General features: G+C 46.0%; 2 protein-coding genes and 1 long non-coding RNA gene across 4 annotated transcripts in view; 2 read left to right on the top strand and 1 right to left on the bottom strand.

Moving 5' to 3' along the window:
* LOC308465416 overlaps positions 1-155 on the top strand; it is a 28347-nt gene extending 28192 nt beyond the window's left edge. Inside the window, exon 3 of the long non-coding RNA XR_013980411.1 lies at positions 128-155. This is a non-coding gene — a long non-coding RNA (uncharacterized lncRNA). The remainder of the gene's footprint in view (positions 1-127) is intronic.
* LOC308465401 (uncharacterized protein) overlaps positions 1-15503 on the top strand; it is a 321144-nt gene that overhangs the window by 143799 nt on the left and 161842 nt on the right. The window lies entirely within an intron of this gene.
* Positions 2633-13873, bottom strand: MORN3 (MORN repeat containing 3). The gene is made up of 6 exons (XM_080985421.1): positions 13715-13873; positions 12250-12405; positions 9696-9853; positions 7779-7938; positions 4786-4970; positions 2633-2969 (listed from the first exon to the last, which is right to left on the bottom strand). The coding sequence occupies exons 2-6, from the start codon at positions 12392-12394 to the stop codon at positions 2874-2876; spliced, it is 744 nt and encodes a 247-aa protein (XP_080841547.1). The 5' UTR covers positions 12395-12405; positions 13715-13873; the 3' UTR covers positions 2633-2873.

Below are 15503 nucleotides of genomic sequence, written 5' to 3'. Positions count from 1 at the left end.
GAATCAATCTGGCTTACCTGACCCAACAAGCCCCCCCCCAATGCAAATAAACCCCACTGCAACCAACGACACCCTGGGGCCCCAATCCCTCCCTCTGCCAACGAACTGTAATACATTGGTACCTCAGGTTACATACGCTTCAGGTTACAGACTCCACTAACGCAGAAATAGTACCTCCGGTTAAGAACTTTGCTTCAGGATGAGAACAGAAATTGTGCTCCGGCGGCGCGGCGGCAGCAGGAGGCCCCATTAGCTAAAGTGGTGCTTCAGGTTAAGAACAGTTTCAGGTTAAGAACGGACCTCCGGAACGAATTAAGTTCTTAACCCGAGGTACCACTGTAAACAAATAGAAAGAGAACCTACCCAGTTGACACTAACACAACCCCCCCCACACACACACACTATATAAAACATGGGTAGGCAAACTAAGGCCTGGGGGCCAGAACTGGCCCAATCGCCTTCTCAATCCGGCCTGCGGACGGTCCAGGAATCAGCGTGTTTTCACATGAGTAGAATGTGTGCTTTTATTTAAAATGCATCTCTGGATTATTTGTGGGGCATAGGAATTCGTTCATATATTTTTTCCCCTTCAAAATAAAGTCCGGCCCCCCACAAGGTCAGAGGGGCAGTGGACCGGCCCCCTGCTGAAAAAGTTTACTGACCCCTGATATAAAAAAATAAGCCTCCCCCCTCCTCTCCTCCCCTTCTTTCCCAACCTTATACTTTACACTAATGTCTCACAACAAATGTAACTTATTTGTAAGAAACTGTACAACCTGAAAAAAAGAGACAAGGCATGTACTTTTGTAAACCAAGAAAATATTTAATAAAAATAAATTAAACATATAATTTTTTAAAAAAACCCTGTGCAGGGTGCTTTAAACTGGGATAAAAACCCAAGGCTGAACAGTCATATTCAGACATCATGGCAGGCCAGGGATTCATTCTAAATTTCGTTCCTGGTTTCTCAGGATCACAAACCAGTTTCCCAGTTTTGACAAGCATATGACTTGCCTCAAACCAGGTGTGGCAGGGTTGGGGTCCAGGAGGGGAGGGGAGAAAGAAGCCCACCATTCCCTTGAAAGCTCATTCTTGTAACACTAGATCATGGCTTGTTTTTCTGTATGAACCAAGCTAGTGTTAGTTTACATCAGCCAAAAGGGGAGGAAAGTGTGGCAGGTCTCTGCCCTGAGGAGATTACAGTCTAAATGAGGAGTTCTATTTGCAGACCCTCCAAGTGTCCCTATTTTCCAGGGCCAGTCCTGGATTTATAGAAGCCACCCCAGTTTCTGATTTGATCCTGGAATGTCCCGTTTTTCCTTAGGATGTTCCTGTTTTCATCAGAGAGATGCTTGAGGGTATAGAGTTATGTGTCCCCCTTCAGAATAATTTGCAGCAATGGCTAGTTTAACTAGTAGAATAAGAGACCAGGAAGAAAAATCTTTTAAGGAAGATTGGGGGGGAAATTGTAGAATATTTGAAAAAACTATTGTAAACAAATCAGGATGTTAGCAAGATTAAATTCAGCAGTATAAAGGAGATTGAGATAAAACGGGGGGGGGGGGATATGGAATAACCCCAATATGCAGCAGTAAAAGGTAATTAAAACAAACTATGGAAGGGGGGTGGGAGGGAAGTTGATGTTAGATGTATGGTTTGTGATTTGGTAAATGTCAATGTTCAAATTTTGTAAAATTGAAAACAATAAAACGTTTTAAAAATAGCAACATCCTCACACAAAAAGACAGGTGTGTGTATTATGACTCCATTTTAAGTTAGCAGTGGGCAGGTTGTTGACCAAGGGGGAAGAGTCTGTGCCCCTCCTGATGTTGGGCTGAGGGGAGCTGTAGTCCAAAACATATTGGGGGGGGGGACCAAGTTGGGGGGAAATTCTCTTGCTAACATTATGCTAACAGCAATAAGAAGCTGTCTTGCTGGTGCCAGAACCGTTCCGATGGAGCCTACAGCTGTATCTGTTGATTGGTGTCAACCTGCACACTAGCAAATTAAGCAAGTTCGTTTGCTTCTAATGAAGATACGTCATTGGCTTCCGAAGATTTCTCTCTCTTTTTCCTTCTTCCTTTTCTGTGAAGGTTTCCTTAACTGGAGAAGGGAGAACGTGATACTATGAATAGCTTTGGTTCAAAATGTGTATTTTAGAGAGTCTTGAAATAAGAAGCGATCATGATGGAGAGAATCTATCAGGGACTCTTTTAGACATCTCTCCTTGACAACACAATTTGTGCCTTTTGTGGCTGTCACTCTTTTTGCCACCCCCACCCCCCTGCTGTGGTGGGTTACAGGCTACAGTGTCAATCATATTTATCCCCAGTTTCAAAGCCTCTCTCCTTGATGGTACAAAAAGGTGGTTCAAAATAAGACAGAAGCTTTTCTGAATTCAGGAAGAGGAGAGAATTGCAGTCATCACCCCAAATCTTCCCTTTGCTTTGTATCCCCAGTTTGTGCCAGAGCTTCACTCAGGAAGGAATTACAGACCCTCCTTCCTTGGAGATATTCAAGCCCCTCTTCTCCCCTCAGCACCTGCCATCTGAGGTGTGTGCCACTAACATCAGGACCGGCTCTGGGAAGTGCAAAGGGCAACTCGCTGCTTCAAGAACCCAGAGTAAGCAACTTGCAAAGAAATGTGCGGTATCTTGTATTTTTGAACTCACAAGGTCTCTACCATGTCCCTCTTCCCTCTGTGTTGCTGCAGCTGCTAAACTAGCGAGCAAAGGGGCTCTTGCATAACCAGGAACAGAGAAGGGATCGCAATGGGAATACTTGGGAATCTCTTGGGAAAGAACTCTTTGTACATTGCTGCTCAGCCTTCAACGGGAAGGAACCCCAGCTTTGGAGGGCAGGATTGTCAGCCGTCATCGTTCCTTCTGAGGCTGAGAATTCGCTTCTTCAGCATTTTCTAGCAACACAATAGCATTTTCCAACACACCCTCTGGGTCCGCTAGTTCAACCTGAAAAAAACATGGGGTTTTTTTTTTGCAATTTAATACATTGCCAAAAAACAATCAAAAAGGGAGACAGATTTGCATAAAACTTTCATATGCTAATTTAAATATACAGATGCCAACTTAGAAATAATTAGGTAAAGGGACCCCTGACCATTAAGTCCAGTCATGGACGACTCTGGGGTTGTGGCGCTCATCTCACTCTGTAGGCCGAGGGAGCCGGCGTACAGCTTCCAGGTCATGTGGCCAGCATGACTAAGCTGCTTCTGGAGAACCAGAGCAGCGCATGGAAACGCTGTTTACCTTCCCACCGGAGCGGTACCTATTTATCTACTTGCACTTTGACGTGCTTTCGAACTGCTAGGTTGGCAGGAGCTGGGACCAAGCAACAGGAGCTCAGCCCGTCGTGGGGATTTGAACCGCCGACCTTCTGATCAGCAAGCCCTAGGCTCTGTGGTTTAGACCACAGTAAAAAAATAATTACTACTGAAATAATAAAATAAAATAATTAGGCCACAGTAATAAAATAATTACTGCACTCTAAATAGAAATAGCAATGCCTTTCTGCATAGTGGGGAAGGCTGTGGCTGGGAGAGGCGGACCAGTCTGCTCTCTGCTGATGGGACCCTGGGGCTCCATAGTACTTTCTGCCTTTAAACTGGACTCAGACTGAGCAACCCTTCAAACAGAGGATAACTCCAAATACAGGACAGTCCTCTTACTGCTCTTCAAACAGAATGAGGGTGGGAAATGCCAGGGGAAGAAAGAGGGGCTAGCCTATGGAAGCACTGCAAGTCCTCCTGGTCAATACTTAAACTGGCAACCTTCCAGCTCCCCACATAGCCTTTTAAGCCCCATTCCAGGGATGGGGAATCAGTTTCAGCCACAAGGCCAGACTGAAAACTGGCCACCTTCTGGGAGCTGCATGGCAATGGTTTGCAGAGCAAAAGCGGGTGTGGCAAAATAGCAATAAAACACACACACCCGGCAAAAGGAGAAAAAAATGCACACCCCTCTATTCCCCCACCTCACCCCATTGTTACTAATACAAACACATGCACCACACAGAGTTACAGCACACTCTCCCTGTCTTTCACACACACATATAGATTGTTACAGGTTTTTTGGGGGGGTCAGGATGACTCCTGTGGGTCCCTTCCATGCCTGTGGGAGGCTAGAATCTATAGGAGGACGCTTGCTGCACTGGACAGCCCAGTTCTTTTGTTAAGGTAGTGGCCTTAGGTGCTCACAGGTAAGTATCCCCCATTCGCATCTTTAAAAAGTGAGTTCTGTTGCCATAGAAACGAATGGATGGGTTTTCCCCCACTTCATTCCTTCATTCATTTACAGCACTTATATACTGTCTCAGAAAGTGATTTACATAAGATTATTACACGAATAAGCATCAGATTCTGATCTTTGTTTGTTTTTTAAAAAATTCAATAGACTGGAAAAGACAATTAGTTTGTTTAGAAAAAGCTGCTTCTCTGCTCCCTTTGGGTCATCCTGCCCTACCTGGCTGCAGACTCCCATCTACTTTGCTTCTGACCCAGCCTACTTTTGGCTCCCACCATCAGCTGACTTTTCCTGTGGGTCCACTGCCCTTCACCAGAAAAGCTTCCCCACATCCAGCTATTTGCACTCTCCATGCTTAAGAGGCCAAAGAAGCTGAGGTGGGCAAGTCCTGGGGCAGCTGGAGCACAGACTAAAATTGCTCTTCCCTCTCTGCTCAGGTGTTGGCTTGCAGGAAGAGACAGTGGAACCCACCCTTACGCACGTTCTGGCCTTTGGGCCTGCGGGGAGCCTGTAACCTAGAGATTACCTTTGGGATGGGATACTGAGTTGGTGCAGGGGCTTCGTCGCGGCCAAAATCAATCATGGTTCCACAACGGGGAATGTCTGCCACCCAGTAGCCTTCATAAAGTTGCCCCGTGTCCAAGTAGATGAACTTTCCTGGACCGTGTCTCTTCCCGTCCTTCCAGGAGCCTTCATACCGGTTTTCATTTTCTGCAATTGACACAGAGATTTTTGTGGGATTCTCACACACACACACACACACACAGAGAGAGAGAGAGAGAGAGAGAGAGAAGCTGGCTTGTGTTTTCACAAGGCCCTGCAGCATCTCCTAACAAATGGTTCTATCACGGTCTAGTTTGCCCCCCCCCCCCCCACTGGGGCAGGTCATTGTGGCTGTAGACTTTGCCCCTGAAGCACTTCGTGCCTGGCTTCCAAATTGAAAACGCACAGAAAAGCTCAAGATACATGTTGATCTACCCACACGTAGTTGTTATCCCTGAGAAACGTGGAAAATAACAGGATATATTTATCCAAAAGTCTTCAGACTTACACAATCCTTTAAAAATTAGCTGATGAAGGTGAATACATCGAAACAGGGCCCTGTCGGCCTGAGTTCTTGGTGTGCTTTTTTCTTGGAAGTAAATACCCCGCTGAAATGGACAGGACAGAACCTGCTTCTGACTCAATGGTCAGGAGGCAACTCGGACTGCAGAGAAGCCCTTTTGCTCACAAGCTCCTAGGTATGGTGGAATTCTGGATGGGGCAGTTCTGAGAACAGACTGGAGAGCAGGAGCTCCCTCCCTCTTTGCTTATTCGGAAGGATTCATATACTGCTCTTTGGTGATGCTTCCAAGACAGTTTATGAAAACATTAAGGGTGGAGAAAGAAAAGCATTTGCCTGGTACCGGAAATATATTCATGTGGGTGCCAGGCAAATTTATCTGGGGAAGGAATTCCATCAATGGGGCAGCACATGTCCGTCGCAAGGGCCCCACCAAGCTGTGCCCTTCACTGTTTGGATGCTGTGGTTAACTCTCTTAAATCCTTTTGCAAGAAAAGGAGGAGCCAGCAAAACTGCACGAATCCTACGTTTCAGTTTACCCTTTCTGGGCAAGCAGCCAGTACCAGCTATTTGATCTTGGATGGTTGTCCATCGCGAACCTAACAGAAGACGCATTTACCCCCTGCCTTGCAAAATTTCCAGTTACAGAGCTGACTATATTAAACCCGCAGGTGCAGGAAAATAATAATCTATTAATTAGCTAATTTTACCCTTAGGAAAAATCCAGCCAGTTCATGATCAATTGGGCAATGTCTCTGGAGGACCAATTATTTGTGGTGGTGGCAGTGGTGATTTAAAATCCATCATATTCGTAACACCCAGAACATCCCAGCAGGTATTAATTTTAACCCCATAATCTTCTTTTCAATGCCTTGCCTCAGTATTGGAATAGGTGATATTATAACAAGAGCACCTCTGAGCACATGCAAAGTGAATTTGCACCTCTGCTGAGGAAGTGTCACCTTTATGTGTTTCAGGTAAAGTGATATCAATTCTGAATCCTCCGGAAATCTGTCAAGGCACAGTCATTACCTGTCCTTTTAGAAACTAAAGACATTTCTAGATAACCACCAAGACTCTAAATCTCACCAATTTCCTGATGCTGGAAGTTAGATACAAACAGATCCTGGACAGCCGTGTAATTAAGTGTACCTGCCCTCAGCATAACCTGGGCAGGACTACCAAACTGTTGCTTTAACAGTTCGTGTAAACATACCGCCAGCTATTAAAACAGCGGTAAATTATGTGATTGCTCAGCATGGCACAATAATAATTTTTAAGGACATTTTAATCCTCCCTTTCCTCTCAGGAGGTCAGTAAAGCATATATGGGTCTGTCCCACATTCTACCTGCACAACAACCCTGAGAGATGGGGTTAAGATGAGAAGGAGCAATCGACCCAGAGGTCCCAAGCTACCTTTGTTATGACTTAGTGGGATTTGACCCCAGGTCTTGATGGCTCTAATTAGTCCAGCCTGCTAACCCCAACACCACATTGGCTCAGCCAAGCACAGCATGCTTTCAAGGTGGTAGCGCAGGGCTTGCAACCTCTGGCCCAGGAGACCAATGCGCCTCTCCAGGCCTTGATCTCTTGCCCTTGGGATTCTCCCCAGGCCTTGCTCCCTCACTGGCCCCAAACATTTTTGCCTGGCTGGAATACATCCATGAACTCCGGCCTCCCTGGACGGAAGAGCAGCTGGAGAAACTGGCTTACTGTGCAAAGGCAAAAACTTACATTTGCCGCTCCGCCCACTTTGCCCTGTGACCCTCAGGATGCCACCCAGAAGGGGGTAGTGTGGCCCCCAGACTGGAAAAGTTCTCCCATCAGAGCCTTAGCCAGAATGGCATGGCAAGGAGAGTTTGGGTTTTACGGGTGTCTCCCACTGACGTTTGATCGACACACATGTGACTGCATATACACGTGGGGACAGGAAACATAAATTTCCCCAGAGCCTGAAGAGGGTGTCAGTGAGGGTGGAGGAAGCCCCAAAGAGAGTGGGAGCTCAGCAGGGGTGTTGTTGTTTTTTACACCGATGTGCGGGGTAGCACAGCCATCGCCCCCACTTTTCTGCGCATCCTCCAGGGTGCTCCCAACTTATGTGATTTTTGCCTCTGTGCGCAGGGGCCCTGTTCATGAAACCACTAAAACCCATTAAGTCTTCAATAGACTACTGGTGTGAGCTGAGGCAGGGTGAATGGAGATATGTGGCACAGACAGCAACAAGCCGTTGTGTTGTTGTCATTGCGCAGGCCACCTTTTGAGCAGCAGCGGCAGCAGCAGTCTATCTGAGCAAAGAGAGCTGAGAATGTCCGCAGTGGCACCATCTGGCCAGCCTTAACGTGCCCCAAGTTCTGTTCTGGGGGGTGGGAAGGGCTGGGGCCTGTTCTAACCACTGCCCAAAGGCATAGAGGACCAGACCTCTCAAGCATCATGGACGCAGCAGGGCGGTACTTACTCAAGCGGAACATGCCTTGCCCGCTTGGCTTGTCCTCAGACCACTGGCCTTCATAGATGGAGCCGTCCTTGTAGTACATCCGGCCCCAGCCGCTTCTCTTCCCAACGGCCCATTCCCCTTCGTAATACTCCATATCTGAGTAAAATTTTATTCCGTATCCCTAAAATCAAAAGATATTCATGTGGATGATCACAACAGCAAGCTTTCTCTTTAAAATGTTTAACTTTCTTTAAAAAGTCAATACTTGTTGCTGATGCCCATTTGATTTGCTCCCCGCCCCACTTCTGGAAGCAGGACAAATCTGTCAATTTTTGTCAATCTCAGCTTCTCATTTCTCCATGCCAACTTTGTGGTTGTTGTTTTTTTAATGTCCTCATAAAACTCACCTTTTTGTATGCAAGTTTGCCTAACAGATTTTTTTTTCCTTGCTATAATGCTGTCTTCACCAATAGACACATCTTTACGCACACAAGTACCGTATTTTTTGCTCTATAAGACTCACTTTTTCCCTCCTAAAAAGTAAGGGGAAATGTGTGTGCGTCTTATGGAGCGAATGCAGGCTGCGCAGTTATCCCAGAAGCCAGAACAGCAAGAGGGATCGCTGGCTTCTGAGATTCAGAATATTTTTTTTCTTGTTTTCCTCCTCTAAAAACTAGGTGCGTCTTGTGGTCTGGTGCATCTTATAGAGCAAAAAATACGGTATATGTGTGTTTGTGGACACTAGTGGGCTGGAGAACTGCACTGCAACCTTAGGGGAAGTACAGATTTTGAAGGATGCCTGGGTTGCGGTTCAACAAATTGTTTTGGAAAGTGCAAGCTAGCTGGGTTCACCTTTAAATCCGAAATGGTTTGAATTTCTGAGCACCACAATTGAAGGAGGATATTGACAAGATGGAACATATGCAGAGGAGGGTGATCAGGGGTCTGGAAATCAAGTCTCATGAGGAGCGGTTGAAGGAGCTGGGTCTGTTTAGCCTGGAAAAGAGGAGGCTGAGAGGAGATAGGATGGCCTTCTTCACATAGAATGTTGTATTATTTTATTGTTGTTGGCCGCCCTGAGCCTGGCTTTGGCTGGGGAGGGCGGGATATAAATAAAAAATTATTATTATTATTATTATTATTATTATTATTATTATTATTATTATATCTAAATGGCTGCCCTGTTCCAGAGGCTAGGACCGAAACCAAAAGCTTCAAGTTACATGAAAGGAGATTCTGACTAAACACCAGGAAGAACTTTCCGATGGTAAGAGCCATTCAGCAGCGAAGTGGGCTCCCTCAGAAGGTGTTGGACTCTCTTTCCTGGGAGGTTTTCCAGCATAGGTTGGATGGTCGTCTGCCAAGGATGCTTTAGTTGAGATTCCAGCATTGCTGAGGGTTGGACTAGATGAACTTGGGGTGCCTTCCATCTATGATTCTATGAATTTCTCCTCCACCCCTACTTTCTGGGCTGAATCCACACCACCTCCCAAAGTGTGAGGACAAAGTATACAGAGGTACCTGGCTGTGTTCACTCCCCTCATGGCCTGCCCTCTTTCCTGACACTCAGAGACGGGAACAGAATTAAGGAAGCCATGAGGCTCCTGGAATTAAAAGCGGGTGTGCCAACTTAAATAAAATATTGGGGGAGGTTGTTAAGCCGTGCCCCACATAATCCATCACATGACGCAGTGTGCGCACACCATTTGAAGGGGGGAGGCAACAGAGCTTTAAATTTTCACCTCAGAAAAAGGAACAAGGCACTTAGTGAATTTCAGCAGGAGTCTATTGTAACAGGCAGAAGAATGCAGCAGCTCAGAGCTTTGGCAATTCCCCCCCACCCCCTATTTCGGATATTAATGCTGATCAGATTCTGGCCCTTGGCTCACTTTTAAAGGCATACATTCGCATACACCATTGCAAAAGAGCACGACTTACCCACATTTTGTCATTCTTCCACCAACCCGAGTACACTTTCTTGTAGTCTTTTGTGATGGGATCAGGGAGGCTGTATGTCCCATATCCATCCCGTTTTCCAAATTTCCAGTCTCCGCTGTAGATGGCCCCTGTCCTCTTCCATGTCTGCGTGCCCTTGCCTGGCCATGGGGACAAAAGGCAGGAACTGGTAGCACAGACTTTCTCTCGTAACCAATAAAACTGCCCGTGCATTATGGTTTTAATTTACTTGAGCCAATCGTTTCCAAACTAGATAAATGAATAGTTATCTAGTCCTGAGAGAAGTGTATGAAGCAAATCCATGGAAGACTGCTGTGAGCCCAAATCGCCCACCTACAGAGGAGGTTGTCCTCAACATCGCTGCATTATATTTATTTATTTATTTATTCATTCATTCATTCATTTCATAAAATTTATATACCGCTTGATTGTAAAAAGAAAAAGAAAAATGATTTACAAAGGCTGGACATAGGAAAGGGGTCACCAGTGCAGTGTCCCAGGCGTGTGATGGCGCCCTTGAGGTCTTCTTCCCCTGACCCTGTGGTTCTCAAGGGGCGCAATGCACAGCACTGGTGTGGCAGCCGGAGAGGGTGGCAAGTGTGGCTGGAAGATTCCAGGACAAGCAAATGAACATTCAAGAATTTCAGTGTCGCATAGTACAGTATCAACTTGTTATTTTATTTATTTGCAGAATATGGACAGATATCTTTTCAAAACGGGAGTGAGATCATCAAGTGATACGGCAAGCTTACACCTCTCACTGAGTTCATGTACATATTTAAGGTATGTATGTAAGAGGCTCGTTTATAATTGTATTTTGGGAATGATTCATGTTTTATACTTTCTGGGTGTCTCGTGATCATTTTATAACGCAGTTGTGCTCTGCACTCCTAGCACTGCTAGGAGTTGTTTCTTTTTGTTTTCCATGGTATATCTTATCAATAAAAAGATTGGTGTGGCACGAGTAAATTTTTATTCTGAAAGTGTGGTCCAGAGAAAAAAAATTGAGAGCCGCTGCCCTGACACCTGCTAAGGTTTTGAGCCTATCTTACTGCCCCCTTGGCCTCAAGGTGGTTGACGGTACCTTTCTCTCTCTTGAAAAGTTACCTAGTGCTGAAGGAGGAGGTTGGAAGAGCGTCTCTCTTCCACACTTCCTCTTTCAGTTCTATGTGCTCTTCAGGGGTCAGATCGATTCTACTGATCTGTTTATGTCTATCCCTTGGGAAAGCAAAGTGTGCGCGCACAAGCGTGTATGTTCCTTGGCCTCTCAGTCAGGAAAGGGGAGTGAGGCAAGCGAGAGGGAAGAGAAGTTGCTTGCGGGGACGGCACCCGCAGCACTTGCTCGGAGCTAAAAAGGCCGATGACTCCCTGCTAGGTCTATTAGCAGCTAGGGAAGCTTTTAATGTTTGATGCATTACTGTATTTTAATACAGTGGAACCTCGGGTTAAGTACTTAATTTGTTCCGGAGGTCCGTTCTTAACCTGAAACTGTTCTTAACCTGAAGCACCACTTTAGCTAATGGGGCCTCCTGCTGCCACCACGCCGCCGGAGCACGATTTCTGTTCTCATCCTGAAGCAAAGTTCTTAACCTGAGGTACTATTTCTGGGTTAGCGGAGTCTGTAACCTGAAGCGTATGTAACCCGAGGTACCACTGTATTTTGTTGAACGCTGCCCAGAGTGGCTGGGGAAGCCCAGCCAGAAGGCCGGGGTATAAATAATAAATTATTATTATTATTATTATTATTATTAGCCATGGCAGTTAATCACATCCTCTTTTTCAGAAGCAATTTACCTGTTGTGAATAGCAGATTGCAAGTGAGGGGGGTTGTTTTCATGCTCTGGCTTTACTCATTTAAAGGTTGATCTCTTTACATGTCTTCTCCCAAGCAGCAGCGGAACAAGCTGTTCAGGCACCTGGGGAGGCACCTGTGCCCTGCGCAAAGGGGCGAGGCCAGCCGCCTGCAGGGGGGCCAGCCGGGGCAGGATGCTCCGTGGGGCCTCCAAGGAGTCTGCCTGCCTCCTCCCACTCAACCGCCCTACAGCTAAGGGGGGAGTCATTAGGCGGACCGTTTGGGGTTAGCGCAGAGCCTGCGGGCGCCCAAGCCACTGCGTCACTCCCAGGAGAGTCGCATGGCTCGGGCGCGCTGCAAGGCCCCACAGTAAGTGCCGCCCAGCATTTTGTCACCTCCTCAGTGGTGACACCCGGGGTGACCCACCCACACCGCACCCCCCTTCCTCCGCCCCTGCTCACAAGGGACCTGCTTGCATCAACATGCATTGGAGAGGGATCCAACCTGAGGCTAGTTTTTACATTTGCAAAATATGAAGGAACAGCCTTGTGTTTCTCTCCCAGCTGCCCTTGCAGCCTCCTGGAATAGTTTGTGTGGATACTAATTAAGTCCTCTTGCATGCAGTCTCAGACAAACTGTAGACTTTTTTATTTGAGGGAATCGCTGGGCCTCTCCAGGCTGCTGTTTTTTTGCCTGGAATATCCTGCAACATATTCTACTATTCTTGCTCCGGATTGTCCTTACCGTGTTTTAGGTTGTCCAGCCATTCGCCAGTGTACCGATCGCCATTGACCGCGTAAACGGTGTGCCTTAATCCACATTTCTGGGCCTTCCTATCCCATTCATACCAAAGAGGGTCAACTGTCCTGGGATACTTAACAATGGGCATACTTTCCTTGCCTGGAAGGGGACAAATAAAAACTTAGGGATATCTGAAATACAATTAGAGAGACAGTTTTCATAGCCATGGGTTCTGCAGGATGACTGACTGACTTCCTTTTTTTACAAGCAGTTTTTTTTATCACCTGCGTCATCTGGTTGCTGATCTGAGAGTGGAGCTTCTCATAAATTAAATACCAGGCTAAACAAGCAAAGGTAATAAAAGAGAACATTAAAGCAACAATAACTGCACAGCAACCAAATTATAAAAAATGAAATAAAGTCGTCGGACAGTTGGAGCAATGAAGAGAGCAAGCTGATTGACTGCAGGTGAAATGAGTTCACAGGAAACATATTATTTCCCTGCGCCCGAGAAATGCTTTAAAACTTGTCAGAAGAAAAACACCTCTGAGCATGTGCAGAGTTCTCTTCCATCACCCAACATCCATCAGCAGGCACACACATTTAGGACTGGAGGGCAAGGTTTCCAAGGCAGAAAGTATACATTCCAGACAACTTTAAATCTCTCTCTCTCCTTGCAAATTATACTGTCAGAGTAAACCTCTGCCTTATTGTGGAAAATACTAGGTGTGACTATTTTAAGGATACGATGACGTCACACCTGTTTCCTGTGTCACTGCACCCAGCTGGTAATGCACCTGATTTACATGCACCTGATTTGCATGAAATCTGATTTGCATGAAATGCACCTGATTTGCATGAAATCCCCCTTCCTGAAACTCTGGGGAGTTGCTACTGGTCAGTGTAGACGATCCTGAGGTAGATGCAGGATAAGGGCTGCATCTGAAGGGAAGCAACAAATCACACACACAACGCCAATTCAAGGTGCACAGTGTCCAAAGCCATTCAAGTTAAGTTTGCACCCAAGGCAGAAAATCCTACAAGTGCTTCTTCCACTAACAATGTGCTGCCCTTTTGTGAACCGTAAAACCAGCTGCCTGAGGCAGCCTAATGGTAGGGCCGGCTCTGGCTAGATGAGTATAAGGCAGCTTTTAAAGAACCTATTCTGTGCAACAGATTATTGTAGTAATCGGAAGTGATAAACCTAAACATTGTCCCCCTTTACTATGAGTTGGAGCCAAGTCTCTACCCTTTCAGCTTGCTCTGGTAGTTACTTTCCTTTTCCTATGGATTTGTTTGTTAACTTGTTCTTCGGTAAACAGCCTCTTGTTCTGGGCCTACAAAGCAGCTAACCCTGCCATATATTAAATAAGAGCTTAACAATGACCTCGCCCCTACCTCACATGAGCCACCTTGGAAACATATTTCAATTGGGGTATATGCATTTTTCAAACAATAAATGAGTTACCTTAATAGTCCTATTCCTATGGCCAGATAGCAGGTGGATGTTTACATTGATGTTATTCTCTCGGACAGCCCTGTTGGTCCACTGCCTCTTCCACCCAGGGACTTGCCTCTGTTCCTTGAAGCATCCTTTGGCTAAGTTATTTTGCCCAGACTTTATAAGGTCATGGTGACATCACGGGTGACGTCAAGGGCAAGGGTGTCCATATTGTGAGGCACCAATTGCCCAGGAGATCCTGCCAATTCAGCCTTTTCCCTCTTGGTCTCTGCTCTGAGTATTTTGTTAGCCAGCAGTGGAACAGGGTGCAAGACTTGGGGGCTGGCAAACCATGAAGCTGTGTGTAGATTTAACAGTTAGAGGCCCCCAAAAAGAAGCTGAACCCTGAAGAACGAGCCTCTTAGCAACTCTTAAGACCAGAAGAGCCCTGCAGCTGAATCAGACCAAAGACTCATTGAGTCCCGTCAGGGAATAAGGCAGAGTAAAAAGAAATATAGAATAATAATAATCTAGCATCTTGTATCTTGTATCCTACAGTGGCCGTACAAATGCCCCTGGATAGGGAACTTGTGGCCCTCCAGATGTTGCTTGTCTTCAACTCCCATCAGCATGGCCAACAGCTGGGGATGATGGAAGTTGTAGTCCAACAACATCTGGAGGGCCTCAGGTTCCTCATCCCTGGTTTAAAGGTGAGAATGAAGCTCTGTGTTTGGCGCTGCATTTAATCCGCCTGAACCATTGTTCTTCTGGCGTTAAGAAGATGAGCAGGGAGATGGATTACGGATTGTGATCCTCTCCGTCCCCTCACCTGTACACCTGTATCTAATGTCCTCCTCCTCCTTCTCCCCACCTTGATATGCTCCCTATACTCAAATACTCACCCATGGTTGAATGAATTCAATGCTGGAAACTCTCTATAGAATTATATAGATGAACATCTGCAGAATTTGGCCTGTAATAGAGACAAATGCTTTGTTTTTCCGGTTGCAAAACAAAAACAAAATATAAATGCCAATCAATTTTTAATTTTTTAAAAAACCCAAATTGTGATGCAAAATACTGATTCTTATCTATATCAGCCTTTGCCAACCTGACGCCCTCCAGATGTTCTGGGTTACAACCGCTGTCCTGGCTGAGGCCGATAGGAAGGCATCAGGTCAAGGAAAGCTGATTGGGAATGTACTTAATTAACTGTGCCACGTAATGCTGAGGTAGTGTGCCCAAAGCATTTTGAATGTGTTTTGGTTCTGCTTCCATTCACTTGGGTTATGGTTGGCTCCAGAGCCCAAGGAGGCGCTGTTCCTCCTAGCATCTCACGTCCTCAGAGACCAGGCAGCCCACAAACAGGAAGGTGGAAGGCCAATTTAGTGGCAACTGGCCACCAGAGGTAGACTGCCTCAAAACCTAGATATATAATTGTCATAGCAAATAGGCACTCATCAAGCCATCGTCCTCTGGGAACGTGCCTGATCCCATTTTAGAGCCAGTGTTGTTAGTAGGCACTGATAGACTTATCTTCCATCAATATAGATTTATTCCACCTCCCACAAATGCACACTGCTGGATTTACATGTAGTTTGTAACTGAATCCCTTCCCAAAGGCACCTGGGGCAATGCCAAGATCAAAACCTACATATACTAAAATTCATTCTGATCCTAAATTTTAAGCAAACAAGGCCTCATAATCAAATGCCGTCTCATATACACTTTAAAGCAGCCAAACTCCAGATCTGTCTAGCTAAGGGGGCTGCTTGCTCATGGGGTTGGGGGAGAAGTTCGATTCTATTTAGTTTCA

Source organism: Podarcis pityusensis, assembly GCF_964106645.2.
Source record: "Podarcis pityusensis genome assembly, chromosome: 16".
NCBI lineage: Eukaryota > Metazoa > Chordata > Lepidosauria > Squamata > Lacertidae > Podarcis > Podarcis pityusensis.
This window is presented reverse-complemented; position numbering and strand designations above follow the sequence as displayed.